The sequence below is a fragment of the Limulus polyphemus genome, unplaced genomic scaffold, assembly GCF_000517525.1.
Source record: "Limulus polyphemus unplaced genomic scaffold, Limulus_polyphemus-2.1.2 Scaffold384, whole genome shotgun sequence".
NCBI classification, from domain to species: Eukaryota; Metazoa; Arthropoda; class Merostomata; order Xiphosura; family Limulidae; genus Limulus; species Limulus polyphemus.
Window position 1 is genome coordinate 82,677 of NW_013665994.1, and position 17,328 is coordinate 100,004.

Genomic DNA, 17,328 nt, shown 5'->3' on the forward strand with positions numbered 1-17,328 from the left:
TAGAGAGAGAGAGAGAGAGAGTTTGACGAGTTCCACGTTCGAATCATTAAGAAACACCCATAGTTTTTTCTTCACTAAACAGCAGTAGCCCAGAACATTAAATTGTTGAAAAAAGTAATAAACACTTGTAGGTGTTGTAAAGCGTTGATGTCCAAAACCCACACATAACATCTCTTTCTCAGAAAGAACCAGTTCCCAGCTATGGCACGTCGTGGGAAGTTAGCTCGATATACTCGCCAGTTGTTCATTTTCATGCATAATTATATTGACTGTGAACTTTAGTACTTTAAAAAAATTATGAGCCTTACATTTTTGTTTGTTTGATTAAAATATAGTTTTAAATCATCATGAAAGTCTAAATGTGTACTGTACCATAATTGTCATTTCGATTAATATATTTTTTTAAAGTATGAACATTTTTCAAAAGATTTTAAATACTTTTCTAAATCCTTTCCTCCCTCTGTGTGTTTCTGTGAGCTATGAAGTTGATTATGTAATCACTTTCCGTTGTATTGAGATAACAAATCGCGTGATACAAGACATTCTGCTGGGTTTGTAATTGTGACGAAATCATTATTGCAGCCTCCAGGTGATTAAGTAATTGAACCTGATCAATTGCATGAGGTTTCTGGGCCTCTCGATTAAGAATACATTAATTAGCAGTGTAAAACAGATAATTATGTTTAAAGTTACACAACTCTTTTATTGTTACGGTTTGAAACTATGTTGGAAATTATGGCCAAAGATAAAATAATTTCATTGACAATTTTTGGACCATATTTAAAGTTAGAAGGATAATATAGCCTAAAGTAATCGGAACTAGGCGTAACTAGTGGTTAGGGATCAAAAAGTTCTAGGTTCGAACTCGTAATAAGTAGCTAAAAGTAGTGGGCAAATTTTAAAGTGACAAGTCAGCCACATATTCGGTTAAGAGCAGCCATAAGACGGTGATACTTCTAACCGGCTGCCCTCCTCCCCCCTGGTTAGCAGTTTAATTATGGATGAACCTAGGGGTCTCTGATCTGACAGTTATGCCCATGTATCGCATAAGGTGTTGTTCAGGTATCAAATACCAAGTGTCTTAAAATTTACCGTAGTTGACATAAATTGTTTCGATTTATACAAAACTAACGATAAACAAGTCAAATTTGAAAAAACCATTGGAAATTTTGAAGGTGATATATTTTTTTTAGTAATATTAAACGCCTTATGCTAGCGGAGCTTGATCTACTGATTGGTGTTTTATGTGGCATTACATCACAGTAAAACTGAATGTAATGTCACACCCAATACCGAAATGTCATTTTTATTCTGACATTAAACACAACTTCTTAGTTGTTACGCACGATTCAAAACTCGTACACGTTTTTCTTGCAGTTGAAAACAGTTATAATATTAGTGTGAAATTATAAAGAATGATGAGAAAGTAAGAACACAGCTGCATGAATAAGATATTATAACACAGTAAGGATGTAGACGCTGGTACTTTTAACAGAAAGGATTGTGCTTACAGTAATCCAATTTAACCCTGGAATTACGTTTGAGTGTCTGTATGGACACAAAGTATTTGTTAAACACATTTTATCTAAACTATGTTTGCGTCAAATTGCGTAAAGGCCCATGATTTTATTGTTTATACTGCCCCTAATACTATACAAGTCGCACAAAATACCATCAATACAATATTAACCGCGCTAATTAAGTACTGCATATTGGGGCCCCCTGTTTATGTTGTAACTGTTAAAAATATAAAATTACTCAAAAGAATATAAGTAGACCCCACCGCTAATATAAAAATAAGTCGGTGTTTTTCGTTTCTTAGCTGAAATTGAAACGTTTGTGTATTTGTTTTAACATATTTTAAGTGAGTGGCTTATTGAAATTACTTTATTAATAATCATTGTATCGCTATATATGATTGACTGCCATCACTTGATATCAGTTCACATTTAATTCAGACTAAAGGAATTATAATATAAAAAATAATAATCATGTAAGATTTGGACAGCGTCGTGATTTGAATACTACGCTTCTTTGAATTGTAATGTAAGCAGTCAAAAGTCCTACTGATGATCTTGGCCTTTGTTGGGTAGGCGGAAAAATATACAGTGTGAAATAAGGGTAGTGTCCAAAAAAATCAGGTGCATAAATGATCGGAAAGGAAATATGACTGAGCATTGGTAAATCTGATTCTTAGCATGCTGGACTACCGATCGGAAGGTCTAGAGCTCAAGCCGACAATATGCAAATAAATACGTTTCTCACTCTCAGCTGTGACGGAATTAAAAAATGTGGCAATCCAACTTACCGATGGCTAAGAGTAGCTATGTAAGTGGCGAGTCGTGTTACCTACTTGTCCTTTATCGGGTCACAGTTCTAAATTATGGACGGCTCTGCATGAAGCTTGGGATATCTGACCGGACCATTTAACCAATATGTTACAAGGGTTCCATTTAGGTTGAAAATACCAAATACCAGACAATGTTCATATTACTTTTAATATATCAACTGTAGTGGATGTTTATATGGAATGAAAGAAGCGTGATTATATCATGCAGCTATTCATATATTTCTTAAAGATAACATATTTTTAGCCGTGTCTGAGCGGTTCATAGAATGGCTCTGCGTTTTTGTTTGTTTTTTCAAGTACAAACTTTTAGCTCATAGCTCCGTCATCTCTTCACCGATTTGAGATCTAATTACAGTTTCATACATTAATTTAATCTAATCCTGCCTAAAAGAATGTCAAGTGCCGCGGCTATTAAGGTTTCCCTCTTATTCTCCTTTACAACTCAATCTTAAGAATGAAAATTTACACTTTCTGATTTTTGAATGTGAAAATATGTTATATTATCTCTAACTATATTTCAATGTTTCCTTAAAAAGATAATACAGATGTATTCAACTGTTTAATTTTTGCATCTTAATATCTTACCTTGGCAAGAGATAAGATGACACAGCTACTGAGCGGTAAAATCTGGTTCAACGGCGAGTTTAAGGGTTATAACGCTGAAATCCGGGGGTTAATAATTTCTTTGTATTTATAGACAGAACATTCATCAGGGCTAATGTTCTAAATTGTTAGGGTAATTTCTTGTAGGATAACTTTGTAAACAGTGGTTTTAATGTGACGTGCCTAATTTCAACTTATTAATTTGTTCAGATAATCGTTTGTCTTTGGAAGAAAACGTGGAATCGAGGAATTGAAAGAAAAGTGTGATAGCTACCAAATGTCTCTTCGTTTTTCTCCGTGGGGGCGATCCTCTTCGATCGAGTGTTTACCCAGAAACTATAGACTCGAAAAGCAGTTGAAGATACCAAAATCCGAGAAAACAAATGAAATAACCTGCAAGTCAGTTGTAGAAATGGGTGACTCAGACAGGGAAGGTAATGATTGCTTTTTGTCAAAAACGTTTGAAACACAGAATAATACTATTGAAATGAATAGAGGTGCAGATTTTGAAGATGTAACCAAAATGTTTCGCAGGTCGTTCGAAATAAATAAACTTTACCTTCAGAGATGTAGTGTTGACAGTGGTCATGCTAGTTTCGACAGTGAGATGTCTCCCGATTCTCTGAGAAGTAGTAGCTATCCACTGGATGAAAAGGGAACTTCAGAATCCATAGGACAATGTATTCAAGTTTATTCTTCTCCCAGTTGTGTTTCTTCAGCTGTTACTGCTCGTACCCACAGGTCTTGTAGTACAGACTCGGCCATCGAGCACGGCAATGAAGATGTTACATGTTTATCACTACCGTTTGAGACCCGTAGTAACACTTTTTGTGTGATGACGTCAGACAGTGATGAGAAGAACCGAGAAGAGGTACACAGAAAACGATCCCTAACAATAATGCAGTCAGTTTCATGTCCAATGCTTACAATGCCTTCGGTGGTAATAAGTGACCATAGCAGTTTCACTGATCAGGATCTTCAAATAGTGGACGACTACATGAAACCTTCTCAGGATTGTCTTCAGGTCACGTTGGACGATATAGCTGGGTGTATCCCCAAGAATCGTCGTTTGTCCAATTCCAGTTCGTGTTCGTTTATGTCCAGTCTTTCTTCCGTGTCGTGGGATGATGATGCTTGTCAAAGTGACGTCAGCGAGACTTCGGTAGCAAGTAGTTCCAAGGTAAGGACAGCATGTTTTTAAAATCTGTAAATGATATATTTTTAGTTGATACTACAGTACCAAAACTGGGACAGTGGTTCATGCGCCTGAACTACTGAAAAGTGTTTTTAGCCTGTACAGTTTGCAGGAGGATTATTGTACGGTGCCATAACGTGGAATAAACTATCATAACTGATTAATTTTACTTGCCTTAAAATTAAAGTAAGTATTAAAAACAATAGCAGGAAACTGTTTTGAAAAAACAACAACAAAAACTTCTGGTTCTCTGACCCTTTGATGGTCGGTGAAGGAAATATCCGTTATGATCAAAATCTAACGTTAGTAACATCAGTCGTTTTCTTTGGAACAGGACGTATATATCCGTCCGGAGTACACAAGGTTAGTGAAAATGCTGTCCATCCACAAACACAAATTTTTATAACTTGTATATCCATCATCGTACGTCAAAGGATTAAGTAATATGCTGTTTTAGAGTGGTTCTTTAATTAATACGTCATTTCAAGAGTATTTTATAATGTGAAGGACTTTAGATTAAGTTGAAATATTCTAATAATACATTTTAGTGGTGACGTGATACGTAGGTTTTAGAAAATTGTAATTAATTTTCATAATCACGGAAAAACTGACATTTTGCTATAGTTTCTGTTCAGTTAATTTTAACAAAATTGAAGTGGTATGTGTAGATGTTGGTTGTCGTTAATGTTTCGTTATTTCTTAATAATCTGCAAAGGCTGTTTTTTGAGCAAAACCGATATCTGCATAGAACACCACAAATGAGGTCGTTTAAAATTGTGTCAATAAATATATTTTAAGCTACGTATTTACGTTTTTCAAATCAGTTCACTTTGATTTTTTTGTGTAATTAAATACATATATCACAAGTTTTTTTTTCTTCACGAAGATCATTTAAAAAGCACTCATGGTGGTGATGATTTTCTTCATGAATTGAACCATAGTCTTTATTTTATACATTACAAATAATGTAAAAGGTTAGACAACGTTGTTAGATGTTAGGGAACATTAGCTTGAAGAAGTAGGCTTTTTAATTCAAATATCAAGAAAGTCGTGACGCAGGTGGTCCTTAAAAAGTCTGAAAACTTTTTCAAACAATTTGTAAAAAGAAAAGTTTCTGGTATGGAATGAAACGTGCTAAATTTTGATGATTTTATTCATATAGTTACAAAGATCAAGAGAAGCCAATTCGAAGATGTTTTTTTTTTACTAAAATTTATCCTATCTGAGCTGGATGTAGTTTTAAACTGTACGAATTATGTTGTAGCCTACACGAGATGAAGCTTAATGTGATGCGTTTGAAAGTTTTGTATATGTATGTTAGTAAAGAAAACGGAAAGGTTTTATGATTATCTATATAACAATTGAAAAGAGAGTAGCTAAGATCATATGGTTCTTATTGTTAGCTAATGTTAGTACACATACAGTGAAAAATTGGTTATTAATGTAGAGTACAGAGGGTTGTTCACGACTGGATACCCAGTCACCTTATCCTTGACCATCTCGTGGCCTATGACAAGTACAGAAAGCCCCTAAAATTGATTCCATTTTTGGAAGAATGACATAACAGAACCTTCCAACGCAACGTTCTTTGTACGATTATAAAAACATACAACCACGAATTTTCAGGGTCTCGAAAAACAGGATATCGGTAGTGTTGAACCAATCGATAAACGAGGGAGGGCGCGGTTCCAGAAGGGAAAAATAGACTACAACCAGTCATGCATAAAAGGTAGTGGAGAAAGCAAAATAACTTGTCATAGAAAGTAACCCAAGAACTTAGGGTCCATTACTGATAATGTGGAAACCATAAGCAAGATAATTCTTACGAATTTTGGTCAAGAAAAGCGTCACAAGAATTTTTCACAAACTTTCTCCAAAGCTGCAGCTGTTAAAAGCTATAAAAGCGATATCTGGCAAGTAGTGAATGGAAATGTGTCATTTTAGAGCTTACAAAAATCCAGATATTTATAGTGGCTGTAGTTTATAGCTGAATTGGTAAGTTAAACATCTGGAGAGCTGAGGAACGTATAAAGATGAATTCTCCATAACAGAATAGCTCATATTTATGCTCTGACGCTATTGTATCCCAAGAAGATACCATATTTGTACAAACTGAATGTCAATTTGTATGGATTTATCAAGACAAAGCATTCAGCCACACACCCAAAGCAACGTGCCAGTTCTTCTGCAAGATGTAAGAACAAGGGGAATGCATGTTATGCCATACACAGACACCTTCCACGGACTTCTGTGCTATTGAGTTGCCCAAACAGTTTCTTGGTATTCGTCATCTGCGCGCAGTTGATGAACTTTGCAATGGAATGAAAGGGGAGAGTTGGGGGGGGGGCAACATTGATCCTAATGTTTTGCAGTGGACATTTTGCTGCAGAGCAATAGTGATAGTGATGAAAGAAGGGCCAAGGCACTGATCGTTATATTGTTATCGTTATGACTCAGGCTGTTAAATGAGTTATTCAGTAACTGACAGATGAGTGACAGCCCTTAATTAAACATAAAAACTTGGCGAGTTATTACAATTAAGTTGTAATAACACGGTTTTTGTAAATTCATTAAGCTAACAGAACAACTCGCTAAATTTCACTTCTTGGTAGTTCATGTATTTATAAAAACAAAACAAAAAACCTGCAACTGTATGCTTGTCTCGCTTGGTTTCATCACTTGTTTATACGAATATGAATACTAGGTGATCTATTTTGTCAGTATTTATATTGTTGAAATATTGGCATCAACATCGTTTGATATTATAGAAACCTATTCAACTTCGTATTTTAGTACCTTCATAGTGTCATGCCACCACATATGTACATGCTAGTTCTGACGACCGTATATCTTCAAAATAGCCCTGCAGCGTAGTTTCCATTCCAAATAACTTCCGCTATGTCCTAAGCACACCACACTACCGTGCGGGTTTTCCATAATCCATTTAGTGGTTTTTCACGTGACTTGCTGACTTGTATTTCTAAAATAGTTTTGATATAGCGTACTTAACTCTGTTCTTCTAAAGTCTAACACAATAAGCTTTTTATTTCACCCAAGCAAAACAAATAAAAAACACAACACATACGCGCGCGTGCGCACACATATAAACACACAAACAAACAATTAAAAGTAAAGCATATTCACTTGAAAACATTATAGTTGTTTTTCTAAGACTTACACGTTATTTTTTTATGGTCGAAAGGTTTAGGGTTCAGTTGATTAACTCGTTCGTATGTTTACGTTGAATATATAAGTCCCGTAAACAATGGCTCTATAGCTTATTGTTGCCGTATTGTTGAAAAAGTGACAAGCAAAGTATGAATTACAGGATAAAGCTTCATTAACGACAGTAAGCGTTAAAAGTAAAGAACTATGTTTAACTATGAAAATTACCCTTTAAATGACGTAGATGTTAACTATTCAGTAATGTTACAGTGTTAGAACTTGCTACAAACTAGAGCGAATAGTTAGGTTTAATGTGTATTATACTGAATATAAGGAAACTGAAAATCACAACTGTTCATCATCATAAATCTGTGTACACAAAAAATGGTAGACACGTGTTTTATCTGCTTTAACTTTTCTACGGTCAGCGACTTCTTGAAAACAAATATGCGGAACGGTTACTTTCTAACTTCATATTAATGATATTGGAGCTGCCGTGGCTTGGGGCTTTTAAAGCTTTCTTTAACTATGGTGCCACCTAGTGGTCAAAACCGGATTTTTGTCGCTTCCTTCACCGTTTGTATTGTTTTTACAGTCATTTACAAATAAGCCAAGTCAAAATAAGTGTATATTCGTAGTACAGATGGAAGTGCTAGTAACTTTTGAGCATTCGTAAAATATTTTAGATAAAAGAAAACTAAAAAAAAAAAAAAACAACAACAAAAAACGTAGTTACCTATGTGACGTCGTCTAAACCGAAATAGTATACTGGCTATTATAGTGGCATTGCGAGTAAATTTGCTAATTTGCTATTACTGAACAAGTTTGCGAGTCTTCTTTGAAGCGCTCCACTCTCCACCGAAAAAAAAACAAAAACAACAACATCTGGCTTTCTAACTGAAGATTAGGTTTTGCTTATATTTTGCATGAAATTAACGTATAAATAAGTTTTTCTAGTCACACAAACTTGTGACTTCGTGTGGATATAGGCTATGTTTCTTGCGGTGTAACAACTTCCTACAGATAGTACTGTAAGGTTAGACTTTTAAATCTTGAAATTATAACTGATAAAGCCTTCAGTAAAAGTACAGTAGTATTAGTTTGGGAAAGTTAAGCCATGTGTTGATTGAATTGCGCAATGTTACAGATCGTTGTCATGGTTAGTAGTCTATACGATCATCTAAGTGTAATTAGTCATTAGTTACTTTTTTATTGTTAACACTAGATACTTCACTGACTAGCTATTTTTTTTAGTACCAATGTATTCTTTCAGATTTGGGTCTGAACTAAGCTGCAGGTGCAAATTATGTTGATCACATGGTATGTAAGGTGATCCATACATCTCTATAAATGATTGGAAGAAGAAAATTTGCAGTCAGTCCAACAGATATTGGAAAGACAAAGACATTGCAGCGTTCAAAAGAGGTTTGTTCGTTGGTAGGCCGCTCCAATGTATCGGTCATTCGCGATTGTCAGCAATGGCATAAGGTGTGTAAAATATCTGCTGTGAGAAGAATTGTCGCCACAAACATATAGTGACAGAAAGAGGAGAAAGGCAGTTGGACAGGATGGTGAAACCCAATCGTCATCAAATAATAGAACAACTGATAGAGACATTCAATACAGGGCAATCCATACCTATTTCTAGTCGTACCTTGCGAATAACGTTGCAATGAATAGACTGTGGTAGTAGAAGACCATTGCGTGACTCATTGATCTCAGTTATCAACAAGAAAAAACACCTTTACTTTAGTGGTGTAAGGAGCGTAGGATTTGGACTAATGAGGAATTTCGAAAAGTGACGTGGTCCAACGAGTCCTGCTTATTCTTTTTTTCTTTTTGTACGAATAGGAGAGGACAGGTTTGGAGAAAGCCCAACCAATCACTCGACCACTCTTTTTGTGGTCCCAACTGTCCAGTGTTCTGGTGGTGCGGTCATGATTTGAAGCATTTTCTCCTGATATACATCAGGCCCTTTGGTTCCTTTAGAAGCCAAAATAAATACCACAACTTAGCTCAGCATCATTTCTGATTATCGCATCCAGCAATGCCTTATGTGTATCTTGATGGGAATAATTTACTTCCAAGACGATAATTCTTCCATGTATCCTGCTCAGATTGTGCGTGAATGGTTTGATGAACGTGGCAGAGACTCAAGGAATTTCCCATGGCCACAAAAATATCCGGATCTTAATCCAGTTGAGTATCCGTGGAATGAACTTAGAACGAGTTCACCATCACGATCCTCTGCCTATCTCACTTCATAAATTGCATAGAGTATTGATGACTGAATATGGGAAAACCCTGAGAAAACCTTCTAGCTTCTTTTGGGTTCTATGCCACGTTGTATCATAGTTATTATTCAGGCAAAAAGTGGCCCAACCCATTATTAGGTGTGGATCCTAATAAAATGGCCAACGAGTGTAATTATTAAATAGTTTTCATCCTAAGTTTCAGCGCTAATCAGAAAAGTCCTGAAAAGGACTATTTCTCGGATAATAATTGCTGGGATTTCATTCCAGAGTTACTTGCTAGAGACGCTAGTATGCTGTCTATTCGTCTGAGATCTGGGCTCTCACACGTTAAGAGTTTAATCAACTAATTTATTTGAATGTTTTCAAGGGGGAGTCTCCAGATTTTTCTGCGCTAGGTTGATTGAGTGTGTTTTCAAGTTGGATGGATATAGAAGGCTTCTTTTAGGTTTATTTTTCCCACCTATGATTCACATTTTAGTATTATTCCATTTTATCGTGTGGTATTTTCTGGAATGATAAGTTATTTAGGATAATTTGGTATTACAGAGACTTGTATGTCTATTATGCACCTGGATTGGGTCTGTAGATTACTGCTTTAACATAACCGTACTCAAAATAACATTCCTCACAGATATACTTATAATGTACATATAACAATTGTTATGGCGTGAACGCCGTTTTCAAATTTAGTTACTTGTCATTAGACTCATATTAGACCTATTATATTTTGTAACGCTGTGTTTTATATCAAGTTACTTAAGGATTTTCGAGAATTAGACGAGTGTATAATAATAGTATTCTAACCACGCAATGTTCGCTGTATTTGTAGGCCACGACGCGAACACAGTGTGTTTGGAATACTGTTATTATACACTGTACTTATTCTTGAAAATCCCTAAGGGACTACATATAGAATGCAGTGCTAAAAATATGTCTCAAAACAAATATCTAATGGCAAGTAAATTAATTACATAAAGTAGTGTTAGACAAATAATGTAACATCACAATTGGGGAATACTAATTACACAGGCCTTCGAATTTAAACTTCATAAAAGTTGTTTTGATTTTAATAACGGATTTTCCATAATTCAACTACGTAGATTTCGAAAATAATATTCTCTTTTTTTTATAATGTAAGGATGTTTTACAAATCGTGAAGCAAAACAAAAAAAAAACTCTTACTTAGATCAAATTATTATTTTTTACCACAATGAACATTTTTATTATTATGTTTGTTTACACAACTACAAACAAACTATAGAAAAGGGAATAACATTGATGTCAAACGAATATGCATCCCCATTCATCCTGATTTGTGTGTGTGTGTGTGTGTGTGAAATCTACGTCTTTTAGTCTCAAAACTACGTGTTGTGGTCTTTGTTCTATGTATTGCGTTATGAAGTTTTGTGAATAATCTGTATTTGATGTAGAAAAATGGATATCATTTTCGGATTTAGCGTACAGGAATTACTGTAGAACATTTTAACATTTCTAGACAATAAAATCATTTCAGGCCTGTGTTATTACTGACATATTTGGTGTTGTGCATAACACTATATAAATCTGATAATATTTTAACAATATTATTTTGTTTAATTTCTCTAGTGTATATTGGTGTATAGAAGACATTTTAATACTAGAAATAAACGACTATCTAACACTAAATTGTTATTTTTCTTTAATTAGACAAAACATTTCACTTTACTGCTTCTTCAGGAGCGTTTCATTAAAACACAAACCGTAACTGTCAACACGAATCTTCAAATGGTTTAAATAATAAATTGTAATCGAATCCATAGCGTGTATTTATATATATGACGAACAAACCATCAAATCTGAGATTTTCGTTACAAATGTTGAAAAGAATCAAGAAAACATGACAACAGTTAAAAAAGTAACAGTAGAAAATGACCTCCCAATCTCGACTTCCTCTTTGAACCTACTAGATAAATGTGAAAATATTTACAAATTATCGAGATAAAACCGTAGTTTATGTGTTACTGACAGGTTGGGTTCAGCGAAGCTTATGCAATTTAAGTAATCCCCATATCAACGGAATATACCACACCCCACAGAAGAAATCTGTAGAATTCTGGAACTAGGTGCTTTTGATAAAAAAAGAAGTTTTGTAATTAAACTTCCTTATGATTACATAAGGGTTTCCTCGACTGTTGATTTGATTCTGGAAAAATAAACGTATCACTAAGGTGTACCCGAAATTACAAAATGAGACTATTGTTTAAAGCAGTGTTTTCCAAAGTGGGAGCCATCCCCCTGGGGGCCGTGAACCTTTTTCGGGGGGCTTCCAAAATATGAGCCGAAAACAAAGATGCTGAATTAATTTTAATTCTAAATAAACAATAAGCCAATAAAAATTAAGTTTATTTAATTAAATGATACAGTATGTTAAAAGGGGATGTTATTGTTTTTACTGTGGCACTGTTTTTTTCAATCACCATGCTAAATATATAGTGTGAGGGGCTCAAACTTTTTTATTCACATCGAGGGAGCCTCAGAGTTTGGGAACCACTGGTTTAAAGAAATCATTTGGGGATGCAGTTTTTGTTTGTTTTGAAATGTTTAAAATATGTATGATAGCATAAGCATTCTAAATCTTGCCGGAAGAAATTGTTTCATGCAGGGTTCTTACTAATCTTAAATATCAGCTTACCCGTACATTAATTTACTTTGGCTTCTTACTAAACACTACTTTTTTCATTTTTGTCTGCAACTCAGACGAGACAATTCTTTAAATAAAGGGAAATGAACTCGAAAGTAAAGCCCACGCTAAATGTGCCTGTGAAAGGAAATAAATTACATAGCAAAAAGTAAATATTCATATGTTTTGGCACTACACTTGTTAAGTATATTACTTCAAGTGCCGTGTATTATTTTACAGTGTACGTATTTTCTGCAAGTCTATACACAGTGTTTTGTCCAAACATAGACACATACATTGAACATATGCGCCTGACATATGCATAGACAAAAAAGAAAATAAATAAATACGTATCTATAATATAAATAATAAATAAGTTCAGCAAAAACAATTTCTTTACAATTCTTACACCCATATATTACAACGTAGTTCGTACTTCGACTCAGTGAGTAAGTCCGTTTTACCTCCAGTTGTTAAATATTTGTTAATATCCTTCGATGATATAACTGATTCCCAAAGAGGTATATTTTAATGCACGAACTTTTTACATTAACCCTCAACTGGTAGGGTAAGATATTTCTTTTATAAATGGTAGGATGGGTTAAAATGACCCATGTGTAATAAACTTCAAAAATATTATCTTTATAATACGGTGGGGTCAGAATGTTGGTCAGAAATTATTAAGGTTACTATCAAGAGAACTCATAATAGTATCGTTCCCTAAAAAAATGTAGTAAAAAGTAAATGAGCCTTTATTTCCTTGTCAACCTCCAATCCAGAGCTGGCCCTTGGGATGGGCAATGTATACCCCCGCATAGGGCGCTTACCTCAAGTGGCGCCAAAATCGACATTGCAATTAGTAGTTCTTGTCAGTTTTATAGGAGCAGGGGCGCTGCATACAAAGTTTGCATAGGCTACAACTTTGCCTAGGGCAGGCTTTGCCCTAATCCCATGTGTAAAATATTGAAGTGTCTATCTTTGCGTTGTGGAAAAACAGTTGATGAATTAGTAATTATGATTACAACAAACAGCTTACCTCCCACGTAAATGATATAGAAATGCACCTACAAAATAGTCAGTTTCCAGCTGGGCGTGGCAAATTTGTTAACTTAACGAAATGAGAATCCGAGGGTTCATCGCCCGTGTTCCGTTTTCATATAAACATGCTCTGCACTTTATTACGTTATCGGGAGGCTTAGTGGTTAACGTGCGTTACTGTTGATCCGAGAGTACATAGTTTGCGTCTCACTTCCGCAAAAATAAAAAATCACGATCTGCACCTTGGAGCCATGGGTGCGTTTTAAGAATGGCGATAAGATCCCGCTATTCGATTGCATTAGCATGGGCACTGTTACTTAGTTGCCTTCCCACTAGTCTTAACAGTTCAAAATTAGGAACGGCTAGTGTAGTTAGCTGTTGTTTAGCTTTACTCGAATTTCGAAAAGAAACGAAACCTAGGTTCAGTTATCGATTGAACGTATGCATAGAGCTCACGTACATACATTACAGAAATGATCAGTGTAAACTTCCTAGCCCCATTTGCAAACAGAGCAAGAGATAACCCATCAGATTAGAGTTTCGATATCAGATAGTCTTGTCGGTAGTTATCAGTAATGTGTTTGCTGATAAAGATTTAGCATTTTTTCAGTTCCACAAACGATACCACGCAACATTAGAAGGACATTCAAAGTAATGAAATGTAGATGAATAATTCTCACATAATTGTTAGCTGGAATTGTTGTCATTGAAATAACTATCAACATGAAATATAATATTTATGTGGAAGTTTCATTCACACCCATTCATACTGCTATAGAAAATTGGCACAAAACAAACGATAATCTGAACTTGTAATGTTATATGTATGACAAGATAAAATCCCCCCACCTTTTTAAATCATATCAACTATCCCCTTCAATTCAATGTTTTGCAAATCAGGCATCTATCTAATGACGAGTCATGTGATTTGAAGTGGAAGTTATTATACATTCAGCCAATGTTATATATAGTTGTCTAACGTAGACTTATCTCGATTGTCACTTTGAAGCGAATCACAGAGTAGAAAGTGTTGGAAAATGTTCTGCTGTAACTGGAAAGCCATTGGACGTGTAAAGTCGGACAATCACACCATAAATACAAGTGTTGTTAGCAAATTCTGAAGCTGCTACCAAACAAATGATACAATTTTTCGGACACCTGCTGGAGGTAAACCATCATTAACAGAAGCAAACAACCGCTAGATTCTGGTTCACCACAATAATGAGATGACTGTTTTGAAATGGAATCAGATATTCATTCCTGCTACTGGGCGAAGAGTCCATGTATAAACAGCTATTAAAGATTTTACAAGAGCTGTTTATATTTCAGACGTTCTTTTAGGTGTGGTCCACTTCAGCAAGGTACCAACCAGCTTGCTTGCAATGGCAACAACAACACTCTAGTAAACCAACCACATTTAGAATAATATTCTTCATACGGATGAGTCGTGCTTCATCCCTCATCCACATAACAGGTGTATTCGTTTGAGAAGAATTAGGAACCATATCCAACTCTGTTTTGATACAGGAAGGTGCCACTGTATGTGTCGTGGGAGGATATCTGATGTGGGCAGGAATAAGCACTGGTGAATGCACCAACCTCTACATCCTGCAGATCAGTACCGTTAATGCCGTTCGTAGAATGTACGACCAAATTTGTGCTGCTGTTTGCTGATATAATTGGTTCTTACTTTAACCTTATGAATTATAACGCCCACCCACATCGTGCAAACAACATTTTGACTCATTCGCTGAAGAGAAAAGATAAACGGAATTTCGTTTGACTACAGTTCCATCAAACTTCTCCGAGATGCTCTTTGGAGGGGCTTCACATCACCAAGTGACTCCCAAAACTGAAGATGCCTTGAGAACATATATTTTCAAAGAATGACCGCGAACCTTATAATAATTGCATGCAACATCAGTGTAAGACTGCTCTTGCTGTTTGTACCGTCTATATTATTAATCGTGAACTATAAGCTACCTTTTTCCAAAGTTCTTTTGGAGCGTATACTGAATGACCAGCCATTTACATTTCAGATTACATGACTGATTATCAGATTCCTAATTTGCATATAGACCGCGAGAGAGGTGCTGAGGACATTATACTTATGATTTTGCTTTGTTATAGATAAAATATTGTAAAATTAATTTTTAACTTTGGACTATGTGTGTATGTTCAGATCTGAAAATATAACATATTTATTACAGTTATTAGTTCAGTAACTTGATAAAATGTTATTTGTACCTATGTATTATATCCACATTAGTTTGTTTTAAGTCCAAAATGGAGGCGAACGGACGTGGATCTTGCGAGTGGTTTTTCCTTTCTTCATTTCCTTCCCTTGCAAAAGTGTCCTTCAAACTATGTGAGCAGTGAAAACTTTGACGTCAGTAGTGACGTCAAACAGTTGATATTGAAACAGGTTTATATCACATGGTTTAGTGTTTGGGATGTCAGTTTATCCTTTGTGTATGTTATACGTTCGTATATTTATTAACTCAATAAAGGTTGTTATTATAGGTGTACCATGTGCACAGTGAAAATAACAATGTTGCACTTTAAGTTTTAAACAGTTCGGATACATATGGACATCGTTAACGTTGTTTTTCTTTTTGGTTACGCTGTTAAACATGAAACGCACGTTAGGGACTACACATGGTTTTTTGATGAATGCGGAGATTATACAGAATAGTTTCTGCAGACAGAATAATACTAGTATATTATATACATGAAAAACAATTTATGTACGATGCGAAATCGCCACGCTTACTGTGATTACGTACATAGTACGTAGGAGATGCACTAAGCATACTTGTACTCTACGTAGGAGATGCACTACACTTATTATGATTACTCTCATGATATGCAGGACTACGTTACTATCACAGTGGTACAAACTGCCAAATTTAGCGAATTATATGAATATTGCAGATCGCAGTCTAACTAATCTTAAAGTCACTGTGACAACTAACAGTGCCTTGCTTGAGTACTATAGTATATTTTTGTTTGATTCACGTGATTTCATACTACTATATATATGACTATATTTATAAAGTTTTAACTATTTGTGCTAGAAGTTTGAAGTACCTTACGTGGCGGCAAGCTTGCAAAGTAGAAGGAGTTCTTGTATATAAAATTTACGCGCAAAACTACACGAGGGCTAGCTTCGCATAGCCTTCCCAAATTTTGAACTGAAAGGCTAGAGGAAAGACAGTTTGTCGTTAGCACCCACCTCACTTTTTGGGCTGCCTTTATCCGACTGAACAGTTGGATTTCGCTGTCATTCTTATGCAGCTCCAAAGTGTAGAGAACGTTTTTCCACAACCGGATCTGAGCTATTACATCTTTGATTCACAGTTCAGGCATGTTAACCACTCAACCATCCCGACCCAGTAGAAAGAAAGATTTGTCTAATCATAATATAGAGATAGATGTGTGTACTGAATAAAGAGTGGGTTATATTACCTCTAGATCAATGGACCTTGAGGTATTGAATATCTAACATCAGCAGACGTTAATACATGCAACATTTAATGAGGAGGGTTATGAATTTGAGCTTTGTGTAATAGATTCAGTTACAGTACTGCTCGCAACTTACTTTACACAGCCATCTTAATTTAGCATTTACAATAGCTCAACAAATGTTCAAATCTATAGGCATGATGTAGCTCTATAAAAACCTTGATATTTTTTGTTTCCCTCCCAGTCCTTATGAGATGCAGTATTATGTATATTGACAGTTACTTTTCTTCAAGAAATTCTATTTAAAATACCCAAAACTTTCCACCGTAGTAATTAATAGTTACAAGTAGTTTAAATTGGAAAACCTACACGTACAAAAGATTTATCTCTGACTTTGTTATTTGTCATGGAAGTTCTGACACTTATTTCATTTCTGTAGATAATGTATCTATATAAATATAATAGTACTGTCTGTTGTACGTCCATGTAACTACTTCGTAGAGTGTGGATGGATCTTCACCAAAAGTGGTATGGAGGTTCATTAGATCCATGCGGGATACATAACAAATTTTCAGTTTTGAATTTTGCAATTTTATAG

The 17,328-nt window shown here is 35.2% G+C and overlaps 1 protein-coding gene across 2 annotated transcripts in view; it reads left to right on the forward strand.

Annotated features, from left to right (window-relative positions):
* LOC106457876 (inositol-trisphosphate 3-kinase A-like) overlaps window positions 1-17,328 on the forward strand; it is a 64,876-nt gene that overhangs the window by 14,381 nt on the left and 33,167 nt on the right. For both annotated transcript variants that reach the window (XM_022383924.1, XM_013917325.2), the window contains exon 2: window positions 3,164-4,133. In XM_022383924.1, the coding sequence (XP_022239632.1) occupies window positions 3,231-4,133 (903 nt within the window). In that variant the 5' untranslated portion in view covers window positions 3,164-3,230. The remainder of the gene's footprint in view (window positions 1-3,163; window positions 4,134-17,328) is intronic.